Here is a 27427-nt window from a genome sequence, read left to right as displayed (position 1 = left end):
CACACACACTCCGGCTGTGCGGCTCCACGCGTGCAGCCTGGAAAGCGACCAAACTGCAGACTTCAACTCAAACAACGTGAATTTAAAGTGTGACTGCTTCATGTTCTTTGTGTGCAACTTTCAATCCGGATTATCTGAAGTTAATCTGAACCGTTTCCACTCCGGATCCGGATCCAAAGCTGCAACTTTGCGTGTGTGATTTTATTATTATTTCTTTGCTGGAGCTGAAACTTTGAGCCTCCTGGGGGGCTGAGACACCGCGGAGGACATGCCGGGGTCCGTGGCTTTGTTGGCCGCGCTTGCAGTTCTCTCGGCCGGGTGGAGGAGCTCCGCGGAGATGCAGAGCTCCGTGGCCGTGGAGGAGAGCTCCGCTGCGGCGAACAGCTCCGAGGACGCGGGGCGAGCGGGCTGCCCTGGCCGCTGCCGGTGCGAGGTGGACGGGCTGCTGCACCGGGCGGACTGCTCGGACCTGGGGCTCCGGGAGATACCGAGCAACCTGAGCGTGTTCACGTCTTACCTGTAAGTCAACACTCAGGGTTTAAGTTGCGCTTTTCTTTACCAACCTGTTGCTCTTTTTCTGCTCAGAGCAAATAAACAGCAAACCATGTGTGTGTGTGTGCGTGCATGTTATGCAGCCGTGAGAAACGCAGCACCTGTCCCGCTCTGCCTCTGTTTATCTCTCACGCACGCTCCTTTAACGCACGCGCATGTCATGTCGTTCATGTGGTGGTGCAGAAGGTCTGCAGAGATGAAGATGATGACAGAAAGAGAGGTTCTTAAAGTAGAGAACCTGGAGATAGCTGTTCCACAGGTTCTTGAAGTTTTCTTTAGGAAGGTTTACAGGTTCTCAAAGAGGTTCCTGGAGCACCTGAAGAGGTTCCAGTGGTTTTTGAGAAGGTTGCCCAGATGCTCAACTGGTACCTGGAGAACCAGTGATTTTGAAAGCAGTGGTGGAAAGAGTTCTGAAAATCTGTACTCAAGTACTGTTACTGTTACTGTTACTCAATTACAAGTAAAAGTACTGCTGTTACAAATATACTGGAGTAAAAGTACAAAGTATTCATCACAAAAACTACTCAGAGTATTAGTTACTTTTAACCTCTGATGTACCATCACGTCTTCAAATTAGGGCTGTTTGTGCGTTTTCATACAATCGATAAATTATCAGTAATTTATAAATTAAAAATGTTTGTTTTCTCAATTTTTCATTTTAATCCGTTTACTTTTCCTTATTCAGCAAATGGCTCCATCAGACAAAACAAGGTGCAACTACTGCCATGACTATTGATTAAATATCCATCAATACATTTTTAATAGACTTGCACCGATTTCAACTTTCTTAGCCGATTCCGATTTCCGATTTTTGAGGGGTCTGACCTACCGATTCCGATTTTCAGTCTAAGAACTGTAATTGACAGCATTCACAAACATTTTTGCAACTTTTCTTGTAAATATGTTCATAATAAGACACTGACTATTAAATATTCATTTAATACTTTCTCCAAAATCATCCAGGTTACAACCAGGCCTTATTATAATTTTATATTAAGATTATGAATTGGGTGAACGTGATCTCGCGAGATCGTCGCGGGATTTCGTGGGACGCGATTTCACGTGATCTTTTGTGGAAGCGGATGTAAACAAAGCGGAGACTAACGCAGTGCATCAGTTTGAAGTAAAACTTTGCCGTGAGAAAAACAAACACAGAAGTTAAAGGAGTCTGGATGAGAAAATGTTTGAGGAGACGCATCAACACAGGTTGTTTATTCTTCAGCCAGAACAGGAGGTGAGATTTTAACTGTCCCTCTGTGAACAGCAGTCTGCTGCTAGCTTGCTAGCATTAGCCTGAAGTGCGAAAGAGTTTACGGCTGTTCTGCGACTTTGTCAGCTGCTCTGTCTCGTTGTAGACTGTCTGTCTTCTCTTTATCCTGTTCTTGGAATCTGTCTCTGACACCATCTTCAAGCAGACATGAGAGTGTGTAGCTGTTATCAGCGTTGTGTTGACGTCACGGTCAGTTTGTCTGCTGCGCGCATGAGGTGACCATCGTGCAGAACATGTGTGTGACAATGACGGGCACAGAACCGGATTTGTAGGCCAGTAACGTGAAAACCGGCCCGATTCCGAGCATTGCCGATTAATCGGTGCAAGTCTAATTTTTAATTAATCAGTGATTAACATCCTTACTCCCCTCCTCTTCCAGGGGTTCTGGAAGAGAATGAGGTTCTTTAGAAGGTTACTGGAGCACCTAAAGAAGCTCCCGTGGTTTTTGAAAAGGTTTGACAAGGTTCCACATGTCCTCCTTGAAGAGGTTCCAGTGGTTCTTGAGGAGGTACTTGGAGAGGTGTTGGAGAACTTCATAGAAGTCATTGTCCAAGAAATTGTAGAAATCCTTTGGAGAAATTCTGGGTTTGTTGATTAGGACCCATGGGTTTCAGGAGCTATGGAGACATTCAAGGTGTTCTCAAGGAACTTATTCTTTAGGGGGGTCAGTGGAGTGGGGGTTCTAAGTGTTCTTGAGGAGATTTGTGGTGTCTTTGACGACACTCCTGCAGTACATCTGGAGACTCGTGGAGATTTTTCGAGGTTCTGGTAGCTGTCGAGGAGGTTTGGTGGCTTCTCCATGAGGGTCCACAGGTACTTAAAGAAGTTCCTTTAGTTTTTGAGAAGGCTTCAGACGTACTAAGAGGGGTTCCATTAATTCTAGAACATTTCGAGGAGGTTTCAGTCTCTCAAGAAGTTGTGTTTTTTTTAAATTAAATTCTGCAAATCTTTGAGGGTTATCTGGAGGTTCCAGAGATTTAGTGAAGAGGCTCCAGTGGTTCTTGCAGAGGTTTCAGAACCGTGGTTCCAGGGTTACGTTGATGAATTCTGAACCCTGGGCCCGAACTCAGAGTTCAGATTGTTTTCACAAATCATGGACGTTGTGTCCTCCGGGCTAAAGAGGAAAAGGACCATCCACACTGTTCCCAGCAGCTGTGATGGTATGGAGGGATTTGGAGCAACATGTGCTGCCATCACTGACGTCTTCTTCAGAGACGTCCCTGATTATTTCAGAGAGACGATGCTGAGACACATTGTGGACGTGTTCCAACAGCGTGTCTTCGTAGTAAAAGAGTTCAGGTACTAGACTGAGCTGCCTGCAGTCCAGACCTGCACAAAATACAACAACAGAGACTGTGGACTGTTGAGCAGCTGAATATCAAGAAAGAATGAGAAAGAATTTACCTTTAAAACTTCAACAGTTACAGACTGAGTGTTGTTAAAACTGAATATTTCTAAAGTTTGAATCTTGTCTTTCACTGTTCTAACTTGAATATTGGTCTTAAACGTTTTGCATTCTGTTTAAATGTAAGCTTTGTGAAGGCGGTTGTGTGTTTTTATGATTAAATGTGTGTGTGTTCTGCCCGTTGGCTCACACTGTCGGTCCTTTAACAACAGTGTCAGTGAAGTTTCAGTGTTTCTACTTGAGTGTAAACTCCTGTTAAAGCCAAATACTAAAACTAATTCAAATCCATTTCACCTCACAGCAGGTGACCAGCCTCGATACCAGACGTGTTTCAGCCCCAGCAAAACCATTACATCACTCTGTGTGTGTGTGTGTGTGTGTGTGTGTGTGTGTGTGTGTGTGTGTGTGTGTGTACAAGGAAAACCTGCCCGTCTTGGCTCTGTGGTCTAAAAGCAGCACAATGTCCAGGATTTAAATTTCACTCTCATTAAAGAAAACCTTCTTCTATTCAGACAAGCTCTGTGTGTGTGTGTGTGTGTGTGTGTGTGTGTGTGTGTGTGTGTGTGTCAATGAAAGCACTTTCCTTACAGTTTGTCAGAGACAGGCAGATGGACACACACACACACTCACATGGCGACAGTCGATCAAAGCGTCTTTGTGTCTTTATTAAAGCTCCAATCAGGAATCGAATCCAACAAAACATCAAGGAGTTTCTGTGTGTTTTGTGAGTTTTGGAGAGTTGGTCATCAGTATCCCACAATGCACTGCTCCTCACAGTGGTCAAGAGAGTATTAGGATACTTTGGAGAGTACTCCTGTACTGAAAAAGTAAAAGTCAGTATAATCAGATGTAATGTACTTGATGTACTTGAAGTACTGTGACTTTTAGAGATAAAGGTTCTAACTAGAACCACAAAGTGTTCTTTGACTTGTCCCCATAGGAAAACCCCTTTGGGTTCCTGGTAGAACCTTCTATAAAGTTGATACTTGGGATCCTCTCTGGGGGTTCTACCTAGAACTCAACATAAAGGGTTTTACCTAGAACCATCTGTGAAAGGTTTCATCCAGAAACCTCTTTGAGAGGTTCTAAAGGAGAACCTAGAAGCCCCTTTATCTAGAACCTGTCCAGAGTGCTCTACTGAGAACTGTTTTCTATTCCAAGGGTATCACCTAGAACCCAACCAGGGAGTTCTACTGAGAAACCTTTCATCTACTACCTAGAACACTTTTATGTTTCAAGGGTATCATCTAGAACCCATCCAGAGTGTTCTACTGAACCCTTTTACATTCCAAGTGGTTCCAAGTAACTTTAATGTTTGTGATCACATCATCAATTCTTCCTCACATTTTTTTGTTTATTTTTTCTTGAATATAAATTTAAATTCAGAACTTATTAATATAATATTTTCATACTGTGATGTCACTACTGTTCAGCCAGACGCCCGCCCCCCCCCCCACACACACACCAGCTCAGGATTAATACCTCGAATACTTCTGATTTCTGAGATGTTGTGAGAACTTTGGACAAGAACGTTCTCAGAAGATGAAACAGTGGACGATCTCTGACAGACAGACATCGGGGAGAATCAGTTTACAGCCTCCTTCTGTCTGTTTGACCACCGTCACTCTGAATACTGCCATCTGTCAAAGCCTTTGTGTGTGTGTGTGTGTGTGTGTGTGTGTGTGTGTGTGTGTGTGTGTGTGTGTGTGTGCTGCATGCCTAAGCAGAGCTGTCCGAGCTCTCAATGGGCCTGTAAGTCTCTATTCTGCCTCTGACTGACAGCAGGAGCACAGGAATGCATTTAGCTTCACTGTGATGAATGAGCTGATGTACATATGAAGGATGTTTTGGCCACGCCCTCTCTGGCAGCCATATTGGACGTCCTGAGCTCGGCTGACAGTCGGTTGGACCATTTCATCGTCACATTCACCTCCGGTCACTTCTTATTGGTTCACACTTTACTGTCTAGTAGAGATTTGTACTTTTTTAGAAACAGATAAAATTGTCATTGTCTCCTTGGCTGTATTACAGAAACTTAAGTCTTAAGTTAAGATATCTTAGTTCTTAGATTAAGTCTGTGGCTTCAGATTTCCATTTATTGGAGACCAAACCAGGAAAAAACACTTTACACTTTACACAGCCGGTATCTTCTTAGAAAATAAATATCAGAACCACGAATGTTAATGTATCTGCTTGAGAAAATTCAGTTGTTATGACACGATGAGCAGCGTAAAGATGAAATGATCAGAGCAGGTTTTGTGTATTTGTGCTTTTTGAGGCCACCTGTGTGCTTTCACACACGATGAACAATAAATCACCCTGTATGACCTCTGATGGGCTCACAGGGAGTCCATTTACCTGTCTGAGGTGTTTGTACTACCCGTGTGTGTGTGTGTGTGTGTGTGTGTGTGTGTGTGTGTGTGTGTGTGTGTGTGTGTGTGTGTGTGTGTGTGTGTGTGTGTGAAGCGCCTCTTGATGACAGCTCAACTGAACGCTCTCTCACACTCAGACAGCAGCAGTCCAAACATCCACACATCCTGCCCAGGTAGACGACTACCTGTGTTCCCCCAGGGGTCATGAGAGAGGTCAGGGGCCGGATCCTCTTAACTGTTTGGTTACCGTGGTAACCAGGGTCAGGGACCTGATTTAGGAAAAAGCTTTAAGAGAAGAACAGTTGCTGCTCCCACCCTAACTGAAGGAAATTAATAGAAAATGTGTGTCACACAAACATAACTTTGCAAAATCTTAAACTCCCGTCACTGTAGGAGAACAGTTACATGTTCACGAGTTTCCTGCATGAAGACACGCTGTTGGAACACATGCACAATGTATCTTGGCGTTGTCTCGCTGAAAAAACAGGGACATCGGGGATGGCGTCATATGTTGCTCCAAATACCTGTATGTACCTTTCAGCATTGATGGCGCCGTCAGCCACGATGCCGTGACTTAATGCAGCTTTTTAATGCGAACTGCACTGCAACATATTCTAAACAAGCTGTAATATTATGAGAAAAATGTCTGAAAAAAGTTTGAGTAGAATTATATTGTAGTATTATAACAACTTTTTTTCTTTAAAATTTAAACTCTTTTAAAATAACTTTTTCTCTGTGTTTTTTGAGTTTATTAATTGAAAATTGCCCTTTCTCATAATCTTGTGCCTTTTTTCCTAATATTGTGATGTAAATCATTATGTTCTGTTTTTATTTACAGCTTCTTTTTTGTATTGGGGTTTTGTACATTCAGAGCAGAGACTCTGAATTTAATGTCTGCAGGGCACCTTTAAGATTAGTTATTATCCTTTTATTCCAGGACTGATATAGTCAGATATGAACCTAATTAAATCTCACAGTTTCAAACCTCTGCACAGCTCCAGTTTCCTGTTTGTTTGTGTCTGCAGGTCTGCACAGAGCTCTTGTTTATCCTGTCCGTATCTTTTTCTTTGCGAGGAGGCAGCAGCACAGACTGACAGGACGGATCAGGGAATAAACCCCCTGCCTTCACTCGCCCCGGGGGGGCCCCCCGCTGACCCGCCCCCCGAAACACTAAAAGAAAGACAGAAAGAAAGAGTGAAAGAGGACAAAAAGCAGAGAGAGGCCTCGCTGTCACACTACGCCTCCAAACTACACAACTCTCTTTTCTTTCTTTCTCCAGAGTTTGTCTTTCTGCGGGCAGCGGCCATTTGAATAATCGTCTGATATCCATCAGTTTGAGCCCGCGGAGACGGAAAAAAGACAACACACTCACACACACACACACACATACACACACCGAGCTTCATCTAAGTCATTACTAAAGAGGGAAAAAACACACAACATGGCTAATGTATTCGTCTTTTCTTTCATACTTCTGTCCTTCTTGTTCTTCATACACGCCTCTTTTTCTCCTCAGACCACATTAAAAAAACAAAATCAGTTCAAAGATCTCAACTCGTACAATAACGTGGTTTCTCTTTTTGTGGCTCTGAAACTCAAACTGCTTAAAATCAAAGTAAAAGCCTTGTCAAATTAAACGCTTCTCTAAAAATACTTCTCCACCAAATATACATGTTAATATATATTTAAAATATTACAACTTTTTCTTGTAATATTATTTATTTTCTTTGCAATATTATGACTTTCTGTTTTTTTTTTAATATTACAACTTTAAACTCAGAATATTCCATTTATTTTCACAGACATTCAAAAAGATATTACAAGTTTAATCTTTAAAATAATACGACTTTTTCCACTTTGATCTTTTTTGTTGTTTCACTCGTGAACGTTTTGTTATTACATTGTGACTTTTTTAATTAACATTTTGACTTTAGTGTGGAAACAGTTTCACACATATTTGTAACTTTATTCACCAAATATTCTTTTTTAAACCTTTACTCTCAAAATATTATTAGAACTTTTTCTTGTACAATTATAATTAGAATTTTTTCTCAAATTACAACTTCCCTCACAAGATGTTTTGACTTTACCGTCATTTTTTAAACGGCGGCTCTAAAACTCTGACTCTTTCATTTTTTAAAACTACAATATTTTCCCCCAAAATATGGTGAAAATGGTTAAAGTGACAGATATAAATCATCTCGCTGCACAGACGATGAAACGGAGTATTCATTTAGTTTATTCACAGTGCACCTGGAACACTGTTTATCAGATGAAAGCAGCTGTTTCAAAATAAAAGCTCTGGTGCGAGAAAGCAGTGAAAGTTACGTCAGAATAATCTGAACATCAAGATTATCATCACCATTGTTATTGTGAGGTCATATTACATCATAAGTTTTATCCAGCAGGGTAATCAGAGCTGAGTATTTCCTTATTGTTAAAGCACAATGGTCTTCCACCACCATCATCATCCTCATCATTATTCCAGTCTTCTGTGTGTCTCTGAATAATGTCTCGTATCTCAGAGCTGAAAGAAATCAAAACACCACCGTCCATCACTCTGTGTCACATTTAAACTGTGATCCATCAGCTTTTCAGTCTGTAACTGTTGAAGTTTTAAAGGTAAATTCTTTCTCATTCTTTCTTGATATTCGACAGTCCACAGTCTCTGTTGTCGTATTTTGTGCTTCATGATGCACCACACATTTTCAATGGGAGACACGTCTGGACTGCAGGTCCAGGTCAGTCTAGGACCTGAACTCTTTTACTACGAAGACACGCTGCTGGAACACGTCCACAGTATGGACTCGTCAAACCACAGCAGACTTTTCCTCTTTGCGTCCGTCCATCTCAGATGAGCTCTGGTCCAGAGAAGTCTGCAGTGTTTCTGGATGTTGTTGATATACGTCTTTCTCTTTGAGTCTGAACTTACATTTGTAGATGCAGAGACAAACTGCGTTTACTGACAACGGTTTTCCAAAGTGTTCCTGAGTCCATGTAGTATCCTTTATACAATGATGAGGGTTTTTAATGCAGTTTTTAATGCAGTGCTGCCTGAGGGGTCAAAGGTCACAGACATTCAGTGTTGGTTTTCAGAGATTTCTCTGGATTCTCTGAATCTTTTAATGATATTATGGATTGAAGATGGTTAAATCTATAAATTCCTGCAGGTTTTTGTTGACAAACGTTCTTAAACTGTTGGACTGTTTGCAGTTTTTCACAAAGTGGTGAATCTCACCTCATCCATGCTGTGAACCACTGAGTCTTTCCAGGACGCCCCTTTAATGCCCAATCATGATCCTGTCACCTGTTACCAACTCACCTGTTTACCTGTGGAACGTTCCAAACAGCTGTTTGTGGAACGTTCAACAACTTTCAGTCTTTTGTTGCTCCTGTCACAACAGAATTGAAACGTGTTGCAGACATCAACTGTGCATTCTGTCCCAACTTTTTTGGAATCTGGGTTTAAAAAGTAGAGGAGCAAACGTGACGTGATCCAGCAAACATGGCACAAAGCTATGCTAAGCTACCTGTGATTTAAGAGCTAACAGTTAGCAGGACAGCTAGCAAATCTCGTTAAATGATCTCAAACCAAATCTGCTGTTTGCTAATTTGGTAGAAGGTTTCATGAACCCGGGGTCTGTGTCAGAAAAACATGGAGATTTTTGTGGTAACGGTTTAAGATATGCGACCACATGTAGAGAACATTACAGAACCTCAGTCTGCTAATGAACAACTCTGTCTGAAAACACACACACTCACACACACACACACACACACACACACACACACACACACACACACACACTCACGCACGCACACACACACGTATATAAATATATTGTAAGTGAAGCAGCTAATGAATGAAGTCAATGAAATCTGTGTGTGTGTGTGTGTGTGTGTGTGTGTGTGTGTGTGTGTGTGTGTGTTAAAGCAGTAAAAGTCAATCAGCCGTAACTCTGTTAGTCTAGTCACAGTAAAGGAACATTCTGCTAAAATAAGTCTAAACAAACCCTCTCTGTGTGTGTACCTGTCGACAATGTTGTAAAGTTACACACACACACACACACACACACACACACACACACACACACACACACACACACACACATTAACAGGCTTTATGGAGTGTTGAGAAAGTTTCTTAACAAGCGGTATATTCACCCGGCAGACACACCCTCAGTGTGTGAGACAGAGACAGTCTGTGTCCTTTCAGACCTGAACCTCCTGAGTGGAGAGACGTTACCTGCTGATGGTTATCAGACACACAAAGAGCAGAAAACAGACGGGTCAGATAAGACAAGAAAAGAGCGGAGGGAAGAACATCACAAACACACAACCACACAATGTGAGCCAATCAGAAACTTACCTGACCTCAGATTTGTTTGTAGCGGTATCGTGGTTCTTCTTCCACCGCTGAAAAGTAGTACTGGAGAGTAACTAGTTACATGTAATTAATTTACAGAATAAATGTATTTGTAATCCATTAGAATTACTGAGAAAATTTTAGATTAACTGAGATTAAATCAGAGTTACTAATTAAAATGTTGGTGATCACAAAGAATCTGCCTGCAGAGATCTGCTCTGTACTGAGGGACGTCTGCTAGTTCATTCATTCATTCATTCATTCATTCATTCATTGTTTTGTTTTCTGTCTCTTTCCAGTAACTTCCACTCCTGTCTTGTTTCTCACTCAGGTGTGTGTGTTGACTCTCAGCGCCTCTTTGAAGGACTCGTGAAGTCCTCTGGGTGTGTGTGTGTTTTCAGTCGCTGAGTGGATGCTTTGTCAGACTAAATGTTTTTACATGTGAAGTGTGCGTGTGTGTGTGTGTGTGTGTGTGTGTGTGTGTGTGTGTGTTTGACTCCCTGTGGCTGTCTGATGAACTTTGTCTTTTTAATGAGACGTTAACTCACTGTTTTCTTTTTATAATTGACCGTTTGCATCAGGATGTTGTTTTTATGTCATTTCTGTTTGTGGTCAGGATGTTGCTGTGAACGTTAGCAGTGTGTGTTCATACAGGTGTGATGGTAGAGAGACATTAACAGCCCCTTCTCTCTCTCTCTCTCTCTCTGCAGTGATCTCAGTATGAATAATCTGACTGTGTTGACCAGCGGAGCTCTGTCCAACCTGCACTTCCTCGAGGAGCTGTGAGTCACACACACACACACGCACACACACACGCACACACACACACACACACACACATACACACACACAGGTTCATTCTTTGTTGATTTGTCATCAATCTTGTACAACTTCACTGCGCTGGAGTTCAGGAGGTGACATCAGTTTATTTTACTTCCTCAGCACCTGCTGAAGTTCTGCTACATTTAACATCGAAAGGAACTTATAAGAACTGAAACGCTGTGGAACATGAACACGGTGGTTAAGTGGTTAGAAATGTTCCCTGACAGCAAGAACATCCCGCAGATGAATCCCAGCAGTGGAAAGGGTTTTATTGCATATTTCAAGACACCATTTTTTATGTCCTGGGTTAGGAAGTTAGGAGGTTAGGGTTAGGAAGTTAGGAGGTTAGGGTTAGGAAGTTAGGAGGTTAGGGTTAGGAAATTACCGTGCTGACAGTGAAACAGTGGCAGATTTAACATTGAAATTGGGAATAATCTTAGAACTTTTATGATCATTTTTGTTACAGTTGAAATTACATTTTTGTTTTTACAGAGATCATAAAGTAAATGAAAAGGTACTGGTACTTAATTCCAGGCACGGGTATCAGTTTTAAATGTGAACGGTACCCGACCGAACCAGCAGCTGCACAAACAGCAAAATCTGGGATTCAATATAACGGAAGATTTTTAAAGAATTATTTTTAGGGTTTATAATTTGATCCTATGTTGGTAAATACAAAGTGCTGAGCTGTTAAATTCAAATGAATTCAGAATATTTTATAGTTGTATATTCTGTTCCATCTCTAGAATGTCCCCTCCTACATGCATCTGTCTCAGAGGGTCTGCAGGACTATGAACGTCCAGAGGGTGGACATTTTGTGTCTCTGGTTAGAGAATGAAAACACAGACTTGATGTGCGAGCTCAGATTTCTGTGAGGACACGTCATGTGACCTCTGCGGCGTCCTGTTCATGTCTGAAGACAGAACAGGACAGGATGGACAGAAGCTGATGGACAAACTGAAGACACGCAGAGAGGACAGACGGACAGACAGAGACAGACCCAGAGAGAGAACAGCTGACCCCACTGAGACCTGAACATGACTCTGACTGCTGTTCTGCTCGCCTGCCAGCTATGTGTGTTTATATGTGTGTGTCTGCGTGTGTGTGATATTTGTCACCGTGGCGTGAGAAACGTCACTACGGCGATAGGACACCGCAGAGATGCATGCTGGGTACATGCGGACTGGCTGAACTCTGAGTGGCCTCTAAAAACAAACAGACCTGCAGGAGCCAGTACAGCTCAGTGTTTTCTACTGGTTTTAAAGGACAAACTTACTGGGAAAATCAGGTTTATTGGGAAATAAAGATATTGATCAACACTGATATGTTAATAATTCAACTGATCTTATTATTATTTATCTATTTTTTTTTATATTTTATGCCTGTTTACTAATTTATTTTATTTGTAACATTGTTTTTACTAAATCCAATATATATGTACACTGTAAAAATACTGTGTACTGTGTGCTGTATGTTATACAATGTAAAAAAAAAGTTAAGAAAACTCATTTTTCAATTTCAGGGCAGCTATAATAAATATAAATAAATAATAAACACATCAAACTTCTGTTTCTCTGTTTCTGTCTCAGGCGTTTGGCAGGAAACGATCTGTCGTTCATCCCCAGAGGAGCGTTCACCGGCCTCTACAACCTCAAAGTGCTGTGAGTGCACACACACACACACACACACACACACACACACACACACACACACACACACACACCCTGTAACACTGTGTGGTGTGTTTACTGGTGCTATAATCATTCACAGAGACACTTTGAAGAATTCCTGAGTGAGTTTCTGCAGTTTGGATCAAAACTTCTGTTTGTGTTTCACATGTTTACTCATCTAATTATTTATTATTATGTTTAATTATGCATTTCAATCAGTTATTTTGTTGTGTTTCATCCAGCGCTTTGTTCAGTGTTGTTTTCTGTTGTTTTATTCATAAATACAAACACTACAGCTCTTATTAACACTGTGACTTTAGTACCAGTGTTGGACTGACTGGAGACCAAGCCTCTCTCTATGGAGGCCCATTACCATTATAATAATGACTGACAATGACATATTATCTCAAAAAATGACATAATATCTCAAAATAATGAATTATTATCTTAATGTAATGACTATTATTTAATAATAATGACTTACAATGACTTAACATTTCAAAATAATGAGTTAATATGATAAACTCTCTTGTAATAATCCAATGACTATTCAGAGAAAGCTTTTTTATCATACTAACTCATTATATATTGCACCTATAATCATAAAGTGACTTAAATGCTTCGAAGTTGTCGCTGTGTTCGTAGTCACCTTCATCAGTTTACCTGTAGTGTGTTTACAGGATGCTGCAGAACAACCAGCTGAAGTCTGTCCCTGCTGAGGCCTTCAACAACCTGCACAACCTGCAGTCACTGTGAGACACACACACACACACACACACACACACACACACACACACACACACACACACACACACACACACACACACACGCACGCACGCACACACACGCACACTCATCCTTTTGTCTCATCTTACTCTTTGGTGGAAAGGAATCTCTCTCTCTCTCTCTCTCTCTCTCTCTCTCTCTCTCTCTCTCTCTCTCTCTCTCTCTCTCTCACACACACACACACACACACACACACACACACACACACACACACACACACACACACACACACACACACACACGGAGCAGCAGTATATTAATGTATGTTGTCCAGACAGTGTGTTCCCTCAGTCTGAAAACACACAGTAATTATACTGAAACTGTACCTGTGTGTGTGTGTGTGTGTGTGTGTGTGTGTGTGTGTGTGTGTGTGTAGATAAGGTATAAGAATGGAGACGTCTGAGTCTTTCTCTCTGTCTAACGTCTCTCTCTCATTTATCTGATGGACCATTATGTGAAGTCCCATCCTTCTCTCCTCCCTCTGTCTGTGAACAGAGGACGTATTGTCAGGACAGACAGACGGGGACACAGACAGACAGACAGACAGACAGACAGACAGACAGACTCAGTACCTTGCTGTTAGAAAGACTTTTCTGACAAGAAACTACTGTAATATAAGCCAAATATCACCATCTCCACACCAACCAAACTCCATTGACAAAATCAGTCATTTTACCTCACAGAACACAGGAGTTGCTGCTTTACAGCTGCCTCTATCTGTGACTTTCTTTGTGTTTTTGTATGACTTTGGTGAATCTGAGTTAATATTTTAAATTGTAGAAGTCACACAATAACACAAACTGACAAACCAATGGAGGCAGCAGTAGACCAGGAGCTCCTGTGTTCTGGGAGGTAAAATTATTGATGTTGTCAATGGAATTTAGTTGGTTTGGAGAGAGTGATATTTGGTTTATATAATGGTGGTTTCCCGTCAGAAAAATGTCTGTGACAGCAAGGTAAAGACGATAATAATGATAATAATATGATTTTAATTCTTATTCCTCTGTGTCGCTGTGTACTGAATGTAGTTGCGCTGACTGACACACACACACACACACACACACACACACACACACACACACACACACACACACACACACACACAGTGAGCAGTTTAAGTCTGTGCTCATTAAAATACTTTCGTTTATCCTGAGAGCTCGTTGGCGTGTTGAGTGGTTCTCGAGCGGCCTGCCGATCATTCCTCTGAGCTGTTCAAACACTTGATCTCTAATGTTCCTCTCAAACTGCTTCAAAGAGACGTGGAACCTCCCGTTTTATATTCAGAGGCTGAGAACACACAAACACAAACCTTCATCTCAAAGTCTCTCGTACTTGCTGAAAAAAGAGATGTTTTTTTTTGTCAGGAGTTTGGTTTAAAGCCACCTGTTTTCGTGCTTTTTATTTTCAATTTGAACACAGAAAAACCTCAGTGGAAACGCCAGAAACTTTTCTTCAGTTCCTCTCACTATTTGTTCACATTTTCTCTGTCTTTTCTTGCAAATTATCAGTCAAATCTCACAGGATATGCAAGTTTTTGTCTTTCTCGTTAACTGAGCACTTTAAACTGAAAAGATCAGGAGAATATTCACATTACTCTCCTCTCTTAACTCATTTAGTACATTTTCTTTCACTACCTCCCTCAGTAACAAAGTAATTCATATTTTAGGGGTGCAATGGGCCAAATAACACAAAAAATCAACAATAATATAGGATAAAAACAATAAATAAATGGTAAATAGTAAGTTCACTAGTTGGTTAGCCATTTGGTTAGCCAGTAGTTTAGTCAGTTAGTTAGCAACCACCTGATCTGTGCTGTTTTTTTTCAGCACTGTTGGCCAACAGGTTTGTCAGTTGGTCAGAAGTTAGCCAGTAGGCTAGTCAGTTGGTTAATAGTAAGTTAGCTAGGTAAGTACTCAGTGGGTTAGTCAGTTAGTTAGCTATTTGGTTTTCAAGTGAGCTAGCCAGTAGCCAAACTGAGTCAGTTGGTTAGCAATAAAGTAGCTAATAGGTTAGTGAGCTGGTTAACGATAAGCTGATTATCCATTTGGTTAGACAATAGGTTAACATTAGCTAGTACGTTGTTCAGTTAGCTGTTGGCTGTTGGAAACTGGTTGTCTGGATGTTCACTTACACTCTCTGTATTTCTGTCCGTAGCCGCCTGGATGCCAATCACATCTCCAGCGTTCCCATTGGCTGTTTCTCCGGCCTACGCTCACTCCGTCACCTGTGGTTGGACGATAACTCTCTGACAGAGGTGCCGGTGGAGGCTCTGAGCGAGCTGCCCACCCTGCAGGCCATGACGCTCGCCCTCAACCACATCAGCCATGTACCAGATCACGCCTTCAGCAAGTTGGGCCGCCTGGTGGTCCTGTACGTAAAATACGAACACAAACACATTCACCGAGTTCAAAAACAGGCCTGGAATTTATTTTTGAAGGTTACAATATCCTTAAAATGAAAGATGAGATGATAGATGAGAAGACCTCCAACATGGCTGCTGGAGAGACTCTTAGTAGCCTCAAAATTTTCAGCAGGAAACTTAAACTTCATTTAACAAAGATGGTTCATAAAGTCAATATATTCCGTCCGTATTTTACTCAGAGTTTCTTCTTCTGCTACTGTAGTTTGATTTCTCTGTTCCTGGGGAGGTGAAACAGTTAAAAGAGATGATGAGGAGACAGAACTAAAAGAGGTGGTGGAGGAGACGGTAAGTTAGCCATGAAGGGTAATTGTTTAGTTGGAGGCTAAACATGATGGTTAGTCAGTTGATCAGCCGTTAGCCATTAGAATTGTTAGTTGTCAGCAGTAGGGTTGTTTGTGGGTGATTCAGTTGGTTAGCTGTTTGATTTACAGGTAAGTTAGCCAGAAGGCTAATCAGTTAGTAGATTGATTAGCATGTTAGGCAGTCGGTTAGTTAGTTAGCATGACAAGACTTTAATAAACTGAAGCTAAAACTGACTTTAATGTCAAGTAAATGTGAACATCTTACTTAAGTGAACTTGTGTGAACCCACAGTGTCCTCATTAAGGTTTACAGAAGGATGTTTTTTGTAATATTTTTGTTGTTGCCTTTGTGTGTGTGTGTGTGTGTGTGTGTGTGTGTGTGTGTGTGCAGACTGTTGCTAGGAGCTGTCATTGCATTCTGCATTAAGTTAAACCGTGGCAGCGACTGTCCCTTACTGTCTGTAATAGCTCCTTAATAACATGCAAAACTCTCTGTTTGTGTGTGTGTGTGTGTGTGTGTGTGTGTGTGTGTGTGTGTGTGTGTGTGTGTGATGGCATTCAGCGCGGCAGCATTGAAGTCTGCTGTCATTTCTTTTGTCCAATCGGCTTGAAGCTAATTTGCATGAAATTACCAAAAGAAAAAAAACCTTCTTGAGAGGCCCCAGGGCCCCTTTTAAAAAGACACACACACACACACACACACACACACACACACACACACACACACACACACACACACACACACACACACTCTTTGTCTGCTTCATTAGTCCATCAGTCTCCCTCTCTCTCTCCATAGGCATCTCAACAACAATAGGATCGTTTCCATGGGAACGAACTGCTTCCACGGACTCCACAGTTTGGAGACGCTGTGAGTTTCTGTGTGTGTGTGTGTGTGTGTTTTGGGGAGGAGTTGGAGAAGTCAGGGTTGAGTTGGGGTCAGGGTGAAGGGGTGAGGAGATGAGAGAGAAATTTAATTTATACTTTTGTGAAGAACACTTCACAGGAATTATTCAAACAACGCTCCAGAGAACATCAGTTTGGTACCAGGATGGGTTCAGCTTAACAGCTAACTAGGTAATCACCAATCCACAAGGACAGTAGAATCACTTAAAACTCTAATGTAACTAGTTACATGTAAGTAGTTATTCTCAGTCACAAGCACAAGTGCTCAAACTTCAACACTGTATAAATACAGCAACTGAAAGTCTGCACACCAGACAGCAGACCACACACAGGTGGCAGCTATCTGTACACACTGAACTGCTTAGTCAACAAGACGACACATCTTGCACAAAACACCCATTATATAACCATTTAAACAATTTAGATAACAATTAAAGTGTTTCTTTGCACATATTTAAATAAAATCAGACACTTTTAAATTTTTGTAAGTCCACCTGTTCAGTTTTAGTGAAGTTATGTTTTTTAAATCTTTTTTTTTTACTATGATAAGCAGGCGTGTAACAGTGTTTTCTTTGTATTTACAACAACATATCAGTGTCACTCTTTCTTTTGTCTCGCTCCTACAGAAGTACTTTTCCTCTTGATGTTTTTTAAAATGTTTTTAAAACTTAAGATATCCGCTGCCATTTCTACCACTAGCAGTTAGCATGTGGTTTTAGTGAGTATTTTGGGGTTTTAAATGGAATCAGGGGCTGGTTGACCTGTGTGTGCTTATGCTAAGCTAATCTGTGTTTGCTCAGTCAACCAGAGAAGCAGGTTTAAATAGTCAATAGAAAGTTACCTGATTGGTCAGCCATTTGGTTAGCAGTAGCTTAGTTAGCTAGTTAGCAAGTAAGTGAGCTAGTAGCTGGTTTGATAGCCAGTAAATTAGTGAATAGGTGAGTCTGTTGTTCAGTATTAGGTTAGCTAATATGTAAGTCTCTTAGATATTAGGTTTACAAGTGATTTAGCCAGTAAACTAGTAATTGATTAGCAGTAGATTAACTAATAATTTTAGTCAGTTGGTCAGCTATTCTGTATTTTTGTTACTCATGGTTAGTTAGTAGATTAAGCATTATGCTAGCCTTTAAGTCAGTTCATGGATCAGTTATTTGGTTGGAGTAAGCTAACATTAGTCAGCAGGTTAGTCAGTTGCCATTAGCCATTTATTTCATAATTAAGTTAGCCTGCATGACAACTAATTGGCCTGTACATGTTAAAATAGTCAAGTTAAAATAAGTTAACTAATTGGCCAGCCATTTGGTTAACCAGCAGGTTAGTAAGCAAGGTAGCAAGTAAATTAGCTGGTAGCTAGGTAGTCAATTGGTATGTAGTAAGTCAGTGAATAGGCCAGTCGGTTGTTCAGTAGTAGGTTAGCTAGTAGGTTAATCAGTTGATTAGCAGCTAGTTAGCGAGTTGGCTATCCATTTGATTAGCCAGTAAATTAACATTAGCCAATAGGTTAGTCAGTTAATTAGCAAGTAAGCTAGCCAGCTGGTTAGTAGTAAATTTGCTAATGATAGTTGATAGATAGTTGTATTTAAATTAAATTTAGTTAGTTAGTAGCTTAATCAGTTGCTTGGTCTATAAGATAGCTTATGGGTGAGTCGTTTGGTTAGAGTAAGCTAGCATTAGCCACCAGGTTAGTTTCTATTAGCCATTTTGTTCAGCATTAAGTTAATTAGACTCTGTATCTCTCTGTAAGAGTGACAGGAAATTTAAAACGCCTAAAATTTAAGATATCTGCTGCTTTTTCTGCCACTAGCAGTTAGCATGTAACTTTAGTGAGTATTTCAGGGTATTAAATGGAGTCGGGGGCAGATTAACCTGTGTGTTTATACTGGTGTGTGTGTGTGTGTGTGTGTATAATCTGAGGAATGTGTGTGTGTATAGAAATGTTTCTGTTTTCTCAGTCGACCATAGAGGCAGGTTTAAACACACAAACACACACTGCCTTCATTTGGAAATACTTCTGTGTGTGTGTGTGTGTGTGTGTGTCTGTGTGTGTGTGTTTCTGTGTGTGTATGTGTGTGTGTGTGTGTCTCTGTGTGTGGGCCTGGCTGTATGCTAATCATAATTACTATTCATACACAAACAGACACACACAGAGGCAGCGTGTGTGTGTTTGTGTGTGTACCTGTATGATAAGCAATAATAAACCACAGCAGGGACTCATGTTCATCTGAAACTACAAACACAAACAGAGAGAAGAAAACGAAGAAAACGGAAATTAAAACAGAAAAATATAATAAATTAATCCAACCGGCTCCGTTCAGTCTTAAAGGAAAACACACGCAGGTTTTAGAGGAACGTCAGCTGTGGTTCTCTTCTCCACTTCAGCTTCACCTACACCCCGACCTCGATGCCCAAATTAGGATTTTCTGGTTCCAGTAAGTGACGAAAATGGTGGTGAGCAGAAAACCCAAAATCCAGCTTTCAAAACATCCTTTAGAACCCTCTGAAGAACCACAGGAACACTGTTTGACTGTCTGTGGCTCGCATGAGACCCCCTCGGAAAACCACCAGAACTGCGGTGGGAAAGGCCGAGACACCTGCCAGTCAGGACGCATTCCTGAACAGCAGTAAAGGAACACTTCAACATATTTAGAGCGACGCATGATTGCTTTGGTTCTACCAACTAACCACCACCAAAGTTCAGTTGATTACAGAGTTTAATCAGAAGCTTTGATTAGGTTTTAATGTCACAGTATCCTGGTTTCTATAAAGACAGTTAGGTTTCTCAAAACCTGGATAACGACACTTCAATTCACTTCAATTTCAAAGGAAACTTCTGAAATGTTGCAAAAAATAAATAAATAAAATAAAATAAATCAAAAATGCTAATTAAGCATGTTTCCATCAACTGGTTCGGAGTGAATTTATAAAATTAGAACAGAAAGCCTTTACTGTCATTGTGCAGAATACAACAGATGATCAGTGCAATAAAAAAAGACACATGCAAACACACAGAAACAAAATCAACTTCTGCAAACATCTTCAACAGACACAGGCAGTAAAGTAAAATAAATAAAGACAATGCAATTTACATCGGAACAGGTGAATCGTTGAACAAGAAATATTGCAGTAGTATGAATGTAATGATGCACTAGAAAAAAACCTAATTGTTGCTCAAGAATAACTGTAATTATTGTGCTGGAGTAAATATAATTATCACACTATGATGTATTTGTTGCACAAGAAAGGGTCTGCAAACTTTACTCTTAAGAGCAACTAAAAAAAAAAGTTTGGAGCCGCAGCTTTTAAATTCTCTGTTTTCCTCTGAGTTTTGGATTTTTGTTCAAATGATAATATTGTATGTATTATAGACCATTTCTGCACAACGTCCATGTATTATAGTTGTAAAACTACACCATCATGATTGTACCAGTCAGACATTTACACTAAAGAAACGAAGGAGAAACAAAACCAGTCGCCTCATCTAAATGAATTTTTGTCCATCCTGGATGAATATTCAACAATTCGTCCTTTTTTTTTTTAAAGTGCAGTGCACCACAGTAAATTTCTATATGAGCCTACAAGTTTTAGCAGTTAGACTTGTGTTTTAATGTCTTTCTTCGTCATCTGTGATATGAAAATATCAGATTTTCTCACAGTCAGAGAAATTTAAAGTGTGTGTCCTCCTGTACTTCAGGTATAAAATCAGCACACTGCAGAGTTTCTCTCCTGAGGCTGCAGCTGTTGTCACCTGCGCCGCACGGCCTGCGCAGCACGCCCTGCGCTCCTTTATGCCGGGAATTAAGGATGAATTTGGACCAAACCAGAGTTGCTGATTGTTGGACAGTGGAAAGATGAACCAAGACGTTTTTGTTGAGCTTTATTTAGTTTCTGTAAAGTTTGAATGACAGCTGTGGCTGGAGGCATTATGTTTTTGGGTTGTCCGTCCATCCGTCCCCTTCTCATGAACGTGAACAACGAACACTACAACGGAATTTTTTCAAACTTGGTCCACACGTCCACCTGGATTTTGGTGGTTTAAGATCAAAGTCACTGTGAATGTGAAGACATTTTATATCCTCGTCTGTAAAAACAGTCTCTAAGTGAAGACAGCATGTTTCTACCTAGAAATTATTCACTGGAATCACACGTGTCTGTATCATGATAAAAAATAGTAAGTCTTCACAGATTATACAGACAAGGATGTAAACTGGAAGTTGTAGAGTTGGCAGAGGCATAAAGCGGCAAGCTTTATAGAATTTTTCTGTTTCAGTCAACCTTTTCTAATAAAATATGTTGATGGAAAGATGACTTATGAGGTTTACATGAACAACAACCTGGATACTTCAAAAACCAAACCACAACAAGAATACTAGTGTGCATCTAAACACGCTCATTGTTTGCACTGGTGATTCAACCGGCAGAGTTTCCGACGGTCCTTTGACTTTATCTATGAGAGAAACTCACAGCATTGTTTCTGCAGGACGCCTGATGTTCCCCCACCCACTAACACAACCTATTGAACCTAATCAGCATGCACAATTTACAGCATGACACGATAATTAAGATTTTCCAAAACCCTTTGGATCTCCCACGAGCTCCTGAATCAGAAACCTCTTATCCAGCTCTCATCCAATCATAGCCCTCCAAATTTCACCAATAATAGTTTGGCAGAAAGCTATTGTTGTTACAAATCATCCTCTGGACACACACATGTACTCACACACTCGGCACCAGACTGAAGCAATTTCAATTTAATGGTATTTTCACAATGCGGCAGCTTCATTCCACTCAGTGTGTGTGTGTGTGTGTGTGTGTGTGTGTGTGTGTGTGTGTGTGTAACAGCCACCTGCATCCCAGAGATGGATGAGAGGACCTAATTGAAGCCATGTGTAGACTGGGAGAATGCTCTAGTCTCTACTGGTGATGAAAGAAAGGAGCGAGGCTCAGTTAAATGTTTTTTTAATAAACTGAAAAGACGGGGAAAAAAAGATTAAGCTAAACATCAGGTTTGAAACACAAACATTTACATGAAACGCTCTCTGGGTCTGAAGCTGACGTTCCCACAGCTTTATAGAGCTGGGATTTTTATTATAGAGCCAACACTGAGCTCTCATTCCCAGTACACTGCTGATATTCCCAATATATAGCTGCATTACCAGTCTAGAGGTGGTATTCCCAGTATAGAGCTGATATTTCCAGTGTAGAGTTACAGTAGCATTAGCAGACTAGAACTATAACAGTTTAGAGTTGGTTCTCCCAGTCTAGAGTTGACATTCCCAGTATAGAGCTGGTATTCCCAGTTTGCGTGTGTGTTGTTGTCTTTTATGACTTCTGTCTCTTCCTCTCAGGGATTTGAACTACAACAGTTTGGTCGAGTTTCCGACGGCGATCCGCTCGCTCAGTCACCTCAAAGAACTGTGAGTCTGAGCGAATTCTGTGTGTGTTCAGATCAGGAGCGAAGGAATGAAGGAAACTCATTTCACTTCTGTTTCCTGTTTAGCGGTTTCCATAGCAACAACATCCAGTCCATCCCGGAGCACGCCTTCACCGGGAACCCGTCACTCGTCACCATGTGGGTACCACCGACTCACCTCACGTCTCATGTTGTTTGACAAGACAATCCCAGCTAAAGGTCCACTGACCAGCTTTTTAAAGGGTATTTCAGCTGTTTCGAATTTCTCATCTGAAGTGAAACTACTAAAACTGATCTGAGGAACCGCGTGATGCAGGTGAAAGCTCAGGAAAAAAACTGTAAGGAGACCCTGAGTTGGGATGGTTTTGTTAAAACTACTATTTCCTTTCCTCCTATAAACTTTATGCTTCATCGTGCTTCTGTTTTAATTTAATCTTTATTATGCTGCCTCGTGTTTGTGTTGTATCTTCTGTAAATCACTCTGATTTGTAAATTGTATTTCATCACATTAAAAGTGAATTTGTGGAATTATTTAAGCATTAAAATGTGACATAATATGATCGATTTGGAACAAAACACACAGGGAACAACAACTCTTTAGCCATGCAGTATTTTTCTCATGTGTGTTACTGTAGTGATGATGAGATGACGAAGCTGTCTTTGTGTGTTTTTGTGTTTTCTAGATTTTTCTACGACAACCCGATCCAGTCTGTTGGACGATCTGCCTTCCAGAACCTCCCAGAGCTACGAACACTGTGAGAAACACACACTCAACTCAACACAAATAACAATAAGGTAGAGACGTGATAAGTGATGCAGATAAGACATTTTTATAGATTTAAAGGGATAGTTCAGATTATCTGAAGTATGGTTGTATGAGGTACTTCTCCATAGAACGGTGCACAAAGTGTGACAAAAGAATTAAAATCCTGAAGCTGTGGACTCAAGAAGAACAGTGAGGAACGATTTCTCTGTTTATTTAATAGCCTAGATGTTCCCTCTGCTGCGTGCGCGGGAGAAGGGCGGCACTATAATGCGCTGAAGTTGGTTTGATTTCCAGGTTGGGTTAGATGCGCTTTTTTTCCCCCAGGATGGTGAAGTAATGAACCGCCATACTTGCACTGTGATTGGTTAGTAATCATTTGGAGTGTGATTGGTTACAGTATCATAATCAGAATAGGATGGGTCATGCCTTTGCCATCCCCAGTGTTGGAAGCTAAGCTATGAACAGCTGCAAAATGTATTTTAGACACCCAAAAAGTCAATATCAGTTTAAGTATACACTATATTTAGAATATTTTCACCACTTTACCTTGCTGTCAGACAGATTTTGAATATGAGAAACCACTGTTAAATAAACCTCTGCAAAGCCACCAAACTTCACCGACAAAAACAGTCATTTTACCTCACAGAGCACAGGAGCTGCTGGTCTACCGCTGCTTCAGTCTGTTAGTTTGTTTGTGTGATTGTGTGACTTTGGTGAATCCTAACTAATCTTTTGAAACACCAAAGTCACACAATAACACAAACAAACCAACAGCTCCTGCGTTCTGTGAGGTAAAATCACTGATTTCGCATATGGAGTTTGGTGGCTTTGCAGAGACGTTGCAGAGGCCTCTATAACAGTGGTTTCTCATCAGAAAGGTTTGTCTGACAGCAAGGTACAGTGGTGAAAATATTCTAAATATAGCGTACACTTAAGATACTTGTGGTGTTTTTCTGTTTCCTCTGCACAAATCTGCGTCTTAGAGCTCAAAACAAACACAAACTCTTTCTGTGTTTCTCAGCTCTCTGAACGGAGCCTCAGATCTCACCGAGTTTCCAGATCTGACGGGAACCAAGAGCCTGGAGAGCCTGTAAGACACACACACACACACACACACACACACACACACACAGAGGAATGCTTCATATCTGACCGTGTTTGCTGTTGTAGTCGACATCAGTGTGTGTTATTGCTGCTGTCATTAATACGCCGCAGTTATTATTCCATCTGACGGACTGTAACTTTATTTTTCTGCAGCTCGGCCTGAAATTAAAACCTCCTTTATTTCTCCTTGTTGTGGCCCAGATTTTCATGTCATAATAAACACCTTCGCTGTGTTTATTTTCATGTATTTTTCCATTTAAACTCATTTATGAAGGCAGTGTGTGTTTAGCAGTAACCTCACACTGAACCAGCAGTGGAAATAAAAACTCCAGCTAAACAAACTGTCACACATTCTTCAGCTCTCTGCTTCAGTGTGACTGAACGTCTCAATGTCCTCTCAACATCGGATGGATATTTGATGTCCTCTGAAATTTGGCTAAATAAAAAAAAAGCTAATATGTATCCTAATTTAATATATCATCATCGTACATTGTTACTATCACTGAACACACCAAAACACAATGTGATAGACTTTAAATGCAGCTGAACACACCATTATTCAACAAGGCACATCATAATACAACTTTGATACAGTGTACCTGAACACATCATAATGCACTTTTGACGCACCTGAACACACCTTGATAATGTTCTGTTTTGGACAGAATCAAGGTCTCATCCCGACTCAGCTAGAGTGCCCTTGAACAGACCTCGACCTCTGACCTCGACCTCTGACATCAACACATTTAACAAGTTTCTTGTGTGTGTGTGTGTGTGTGTGTGTGTGTGTGTGTGTGTAGGACCATCACTGGAGCTCGGATCACCTCTCTGCCCAGTTCAGTGTGTGATCAACTTCAGAACCTTCAGCTGCTGTGAGTTCAGATATAAACTGCTGGAAAACAGCTGAACGATAACAACAACAGGTCAAACAGAGAAATTAACTTCTGAACAGGAAGATATTAAAACTCTTTCACCGATCAGGAGCAACAGTTTGCCTGCAGGTCACTGAATGAAACTTTACAGTAATTAGTTATTTTAATTGTTCCATTCATTGCTAATACATTTCTTAATTATTTTAATGACTTAAACTGAGGAATTTATTTTCTTCATATTTAATACATTTTTAATATCGTGCTTCTTCTTCTGCTGTGAGCTCCTGTTGACATGTGGCGCTGTGATGCGTTCAGCGTGTTTTGGACTTCTGAACTGTGATGACAGCTGAAACTTTTTCTCTCTGCAGCGACCTCTCCTATAATCAGATCCAGACTCTCCCCAGTTTCTCCGGTTGTGAGAGCGTCCAGAAGATGTGAGTTTGATTTCTTTCTTTCTTTTTTTTTTTAATAACTATCATCATTTTATTTTCGTTTTTCATTTTGCATTTGACTCTCACTCAACCACAGACGCTGTTTGAATCTTTTTGCTTCAGGTACATCATTTAACTCTAACACACAGTGACTGTCTTCTTAACCGTTACCATAGCAACCAATAAAGTACAGCCAGCTGTGAATTATGGGAGTAATTAGCACCATTGTAGATGATGTTTGACCAATCAGATCACTAAGAAACTAAACTCTCTCTGTGCTGTAAAACAGATTGATAAACGTGATGTAATGGAAATACTTAATGTGTGTGTGTGTGTGTGTGTGTGTGTGTGTGTGTGTGTGTGTGTGTGTGTGTGTGTGTGTTGCAGTGATCTGCACCATAACGAGATAGAGGAACTGGAGGAGAACACCTTCCATGGTCTGATGTCACTACGTTCCCTGTGAGAACACACACACACACACACACACACACACACACACACACACACACGCAGGTTTAATTAGGCTGCAGATCCTGAGCAGTGATCCGAAGATGTCCTCTGTAAACACTTCCAGATGTTCGCACACAGCTGCAGGTGGTCTGATGGTTGATGGGACAGGTTGATGCCAGAGTTTGGCTCAAAGTCAGAAATCTACACAGAAATACGACTCATACTACGACTGATACTGAGAGGTGGAAGAAATACTCCAAAAAAGAAGAAAACTGAAGGCAGTGATTTATAAAAATATTCAATAGAATACAGAACAGCAGTACAGTGGGGAGATTTGGAGCGACATGTGACGCCATCCCTGCTTATTTCAGTGAGACGACGCTCCGACACATTGTGGACGTGTTCCAACAGCGTGTCTTCATAGTAAAAGAGTTCAGGTACTAGACTGACCTGCCTGCAGTCCAGACCTGTCTCCCATTGAAAATGTGTGGTGCATCATGAAGCACAAAATACAACAACAGAGACTGTGGACTGTTGAATATCAAGAAAGAATGAGAAAGAATTTACCTTTAAAACTTTATTGACTGAGTGTTAAAAGAAAAGCTGATGGATCACAGTGAGAAACATGATCCTGAAACAACACAATGTCGGGATATTTACAACAAACAGTTTATCACTTTGAGTTTGAGTCTTTGTGATGTATTCACCTCAATATAGATTTTTTTTTTTTTTTGCAAATAATTGCATTCTCTTTTATTTACATATTGTACAAAGTTCCAAATTGAATTGGGTTTGTACATAAACTTTTGAACATTTGTTGAATGTGAAGATTAACACAACCCCAATGATACAACTTGTGAGAACATACAAACACTAAACATTCATTTATTTGTCTCTGCATTATTAAACATTTGTACTTATAATGTTAAACATAATTTGAGCACAGAAGATGAATGAAATACTTTACTGATTGTTTGTTTGTACGTTTTTATGAGGGTGTGTTCATGAGTTGTCACATGACTGTACAAATCAGGAGTTACCATGTGAAGGTGGAGCTATAACTTTATAATAATACTTCATAATTTAGTTGTTTATTCGTGTTTTGTATGAATAATCTGAATCTGCAGTGTAGCTAATGTTGTCAGATATATGCATTGAAAATATACAGTTTGTCACAAAAACATATTTTAGGTGGATTATTACTAGAGCTGAACAGTTAATTGAAATTTCATCGAAATCGCAATATGTTCTACTGCAATTTTCAGATCACAGGATGATTAAATATTATGTTCCCGTCCAACACGTCGTTCTCCAGACTTCAGAAAACATCTTTGTTTGATACAGAACCCTGAAAAAATAATTATTACTTGAATTCATAAAAATAATCAAATTTAATTTTCAACTAAAGACTCGGACATGACAACAATTTAAAACTGTAGTTTGCTCAGTTTTACTTCCTCTTGTGTCTGTCGCGCCTCTCTGAACATTGTGACTTATTTTATTATCGTATTATATAAATAAG

The 27427-nt window shown here is 40.4% G+C and overlaps 1 protein-coding gene across 2 annotated transcripts in view; it reads left to right on the top strand.

The window, feature by feature from the left end:
- Nucleotides 1–27427, top strand: part of LOC146307090 (leucine-rich repeat-containing G-protein coupled receptor 5-like) — a 31722-nt gene continuing 4295 nt past the window's right edge. The window contains exons 1-13 of one of the 2 annotated variants that reach the window (XM_084710746.1): nt 1–519; nt 10676–10747; nt 12377–12448; nt 13138–13209; nt 15398–15613; nt 16766–16837; nt 22218–22286; nt 22370–22441; nt 22966–23037; nt 24070–24138; nt 24953–25024; nt 25393–25458; nt 25843–25914. In XM_084710746.1, coding sequence (XP_084566872.1) covers nt 269–519; nt 10676–10747; nt 12377–12448; nt 13138–13209; nt 15398–15613; nt 16766–16837; nt 22218–22286; nt 22370–22441; nt 22966–23037; nt 24070–24138; nt 24953–25024; nt 25393–25458; nt 25843–25914 — 1247 coding nt within the window. In that variant the 5' untranslated portion in view covers nt 1–268. The remainder of the gene's footprint in view (nt 520–10675; nt 10748–12376; nt 12449–13137; nt 13210–15397; nt 15614–16765; nt 16838–22217; nt 22287–22369; nt 22442–22965; nt 23038–24069; nt 24139–24952; nt 25025–25392; nt 25459–25842; nt 25915–27427) is intronic. The other variant, XM_084710745.1, reaches the window with a different exon arrangement.

The sequence above is a fragment of the Lutjanus erythropterus genome, chromosome 22, assembly GCF_056507025.1.
Source record: "Lutjanus erythropterus isolate fLutEry1 chromosome 22, fLutEry1.hap2, whole genome shotgun sequence".
NCBI lineage: Eukaryota > Metazoa > Chordata > Actinopteri > Lutjaniformes > Lutjanidae > Lutjanus > Lutjanus erythropterus.
The sequence above is the reverse complement of the archived record's forward strand: the minus strand, read 5'-3'. Positions and strand labels throughout refer to the sequence as shown.